Source organism: Sinocyclocheilus anshuiensis, unplaced genomic scaffold (assembly GCF_001515605.1).
Source record: "Sinocyclocheilus anshuiensis isolate Anshui unplaced genomic scaffold, SAMN03320099.WGS_v1.1 scaffold1059, whole genome shotgun sequence".
NCBI lineage: Eukaryota > Metazoa > Chordata > Actinopteri > Cypriniformes > Cyprinidae > Sinocyclocheilus > Sinocyclocheilus anshuiensis.
The window spans coordinates 268,252-271,793 of NW_015547703.1; the positions used below are offsets into that span (position 1 = coordinate 268,252).

At 38.5% G+C, this 3,542-nt stretch overlaps 1 protein-coding gene and 1 long non-coding RNA gene across 2 annotated transcripts in view; both read right to left on the reverse strand.

The window, feature by feature from the left end:
- LOC107703936 (transient receptor potential cation channel subfamily M member 7-like) overlaps positions 1-1,065 on the reverse strand; it is a gene marked incomplete at its 5' end in the record, with an annotated part of 30,293 nt that extends 29,228 nt beyond the window's left edge. Inside the window, 3 exons of the mRNA XM_016506747.1 lie at positions 42-236; positions 487-658; positions 904-1,065. Of these exons, the coding sequence (XP_016362233.1) occupies positions 42-236; positions 487-658; positions 904-1,065 (529 nt within the window). The remainder of the gene's footprint in view (positions 1-41; positions 237-486; positions 659-903) is intronic.
- A 68-nt stretch (positions 1,066-1,133) lies between these two features.
- LOC107703950 (uncharacterized) lies at positions 1,134-1,676 on the reverse strand. The gene is made up of 3 exons (XR_001635893.1): positions 1,596-1,676; positions 1,245-1,283; positions 1,134-1,154 (listed from the first exon to the last, which is right to left on the reverse strand). It is a non-coding gene; the product is annotated as an uncharacterized LOC107703950 (long non-coding RNA).
- Between the last annotated feature and the right edge of the window lie 1,866 nt (positions 1,677-3,542).

The following is a 3,542-nucleotide window of genomic DNA, read 5'->3' on the forward strand; positions in this document are numbered from 1 at the left end:
TGAGTCTCTGTCTGTGTGTGTGTGTGTGAGAGAGTGTGTGTGTCTCTGTGTGTGTGTATACCCGTCCTGCTCCGTCTGCTTGTGTACGTATGCCAGTATATCAGCGGCGCGTCCGGTTCCCTCACACACCACCACCGGCACCGGCGGACTCTCCTGAAGATACTCCAGCACCGTCAGGATCACGTTTGGACCTCCTTCAAAGATCAGCGCCACGACCGGGACGCCCTGACCAATGCCTGCGTACACAAATTACATTTTACATTACGTATTACATTTTGTCACTTTTTGATCACTGCCTCACACTTGCATTGATGTTATTTCTGAGTTTCTCACATCACTGTAATTCTAACATGCGAAAGAGTCTGAATGAAGAGTGAAGAACAGCTGCGAAAAACAATGACTGCAGGATAATAGATGCTTACGACCAACTGTTTGGGACTCAAAGGTGTGTGTTTATCTCTGTGTGAGTGTGTGTGTGTGTCTCACGGGCATGGATTCTCTGCAGGTTAATGTGTTTCTCCAGCTCTCTCCTGAGTTTGACTTCAGCTCCATATTTCCCGACTGTCCCATTATCCACCAGGATGAAATGAGAGTGGAAGTTATTAAGCACATTGAGTTTACTGAGAGGATTCAGCAGGGTTTGGTACGGCGCTACAACCTGAACACACACACACAAACAAACAAATAAGACAATGATTTCATGATTTCATACAGAAGCCCCTGGAACTCTCTTTTTGTGATTTGAAACGCTAATTTATTTCTGATTTAAGGTACAGAAGCTGATTTGCGGTTCAAGAAACTATTGGTTTTGTGGTCAGATGAAGCCATTCAGTGAGATTCACAGTAATGGTCACATGTGAATAAAGGTCATAAATGGGCTGTGTGTGTGTAAATGAGTCTCACGTCTCTTCCGATGAGGTCGTTCCTGTTTTCGATCACTCCCCAGGGTGCGATTCCCACCGTACAGATTTTCCGAGCCGATCTGGACATATGTTCCTTCAGAGCGTCACCCACATGTTTGGCCACACCTGGAAACGCAGTGGAAAAACACTCACAGTCAGCGGTTTACAGTGACCGTGACCCTCAAGGGGTCGTGACCTCTCTACAGAAGTGTGTGTGTTCAGCAGCGAGTGACCAGACGCCCGCAGCAGCATCTACACACACACACACACACATCAGCACACGCTCCATCTGAACACCTTGATTGTGTGAAATGTATTAATGTCATGTCTCATGACACTCACCGCACGAGCTGCTGGCAGATTTGGCATCCTGGGAGGCATCTGCAGAAAACACACAGAAGTCATATTTGAGGGAAACCAGAAGTACAGTACCACACGTGAAAAAAAACAGAACTGAATGAAGTCATGCTGTTGTGCTTGTCTCATTGCTGCGTCCAATATGCCTACTTCCATTCTATATAGTAGGCGAAAAAGTGCATAAGACTAGTATGCCTGAATTCTCAGAATTCATAAAACAGCAGGCAAAAAGTGATGTGTCATGTGGTTGTGATGGCATTCAGACTTGATTCAGTTTGGACAAACATGCACACTAAAGATTGAGCCTTTAATAATAACGTGAAGTGCATGATGTACCTGTGCGGGTCCTTCGACACGGGCAGAATATAGACACATTCCCTCCTGGTGAAAGTGTGTTCGATCCAGGACTTCTGGGACTGCAGGAGACAAACAGGATCAACATGAAGCAGCAGCACTTTTCAGACACCTCACTCTCCCCGACTAACATTTCACACTGAAAACATTACATTTAAGTCTAATAATGATGACCAAGAACTGTAAAGTTGCAACGTAACGGAAGCAGCATCAAATCTCTTCCTCCTTATTGTGACGTACATTAAATAAAAAAATTAATAAATACATAAACACCCAGGAATGAAATGTTCACAATAAGGTAATTAAGACGCAGATAGGATGAATTTGCATTTCATGCTGTCATTAAAACATGTACATCTTTGTTTATACGGGTGCTGAATTAAACGCGCTGCTCGTGTTTGGTGTGAAACAGTCTAAACGCAGATTTTACATCAAAAATCAAGGACACTGCGCAAAGGGAACAAAAATGGCTTAAAATCAATATACAGTGTATTCATATTGAACTTCACAGGTGCAACAAAATTACTAAGAGAATGCTGTCTGGAGAGTGAAATGTAGGGCCTTATGAAATCCGTTTTATTTTTCCCAAATTCTAATTTTTTCCATTTTAATTTTTCTGGATTCCATTTTTTTCCTGTTTTAATTTTTCTAGACTCTGATTTAATGGTTAAATTAAACTTTATTAATCAAAAAACACGTCTAATTAATTGAAATCGTGAAACGTACACAATTTAACAGCAATTTATTAAAAGTTTAACAAATTTACATTTTAATGGCCCTATGAATTATTTACATATCTATGGCACTATACATTTTTTGTTTGTTCTCAAATTGAGTTTTATTTTTACCAAATTCTGTGTTTTCCGTTAATTTTCTGGATTCCATTTTAAGGCTTTCATTAAATTTTAATAATCAAAAACATCTCTAAATGACTGATTTTATAAAAAAAAAAAACTAATTTTTTTTTTTTTTTTTACTGTATTGTGTATTTACATTTTTCAGGTAAATAATTTTTCTGGTAAACATTCCTTAAAAATACTGTTTTAATAATAATAATTTTAGTAGTAGTAGTAGTAGTAGTAGTAGTATCATTACAGTAATATATTCCCGTCACAATTTCTTCAAGTTAAACCAAACTTTTATTTTGACGGGCTGCTGTGAAGACCTTCGAGTTTCTGTGTGTGTATGAGTTTTTCTCAAATGAAACCGTAAAATGCTCATGAAGTGACTCTCAGAGCAGTTTTAGAGATTATGTTTATGTGTTCTTGTATTCATATATTGAGGCGGCAGAGGTGTAGTAGACGAAATGAATCGCTGTTCAATGCTTTTGGGCAAGAAACACGTGCCAGAAGTGTAAGCGTGGAAAAATGGATGTCAGAAGAATTTTTTTTTTTTTTACTGTATTGTGTATTTACATTTTTCAGGTAAATAATTTTTCTGGTAAACATTCCTTAAAAATACTGTTTTAATAATAATAATTTTAGTAGTAGTAGTAGTAGTAGTAGTAGTATCATTACAGTAATATATTCCCGTCACAATTTCTTCAAGTTAAACCAAACTTTTATTTTGACGGGCTGCTGTGAAGACCTTCGAGTTTCTGTGTGTGTATGAGTTTTTCTCAAATGAAACCGTAAAATGCTCATGAAGTGACTCTCAGAGCAGTTTTAGAGATTATGTTTATGTGTTCTTGTATTCATATATTGAGGCGGCAGAGGTGTAGTAGACGAAATGAATCGCTGTTCAATGCTTTTGGGCAAGAAACACGTGCCAGAAGTGTAAGCGTGGAAAAATGGATGTCAGAAGAATACAGATCATATTTATTTTGTGTTAGCATGAAGCTGCAGGTTCACAATACAACACTTACGAAAAACAGTAAAATGCTGCAAATGTTTTTTTCTTGCGCTTGAAACGCGTTTTACACCTTTACCA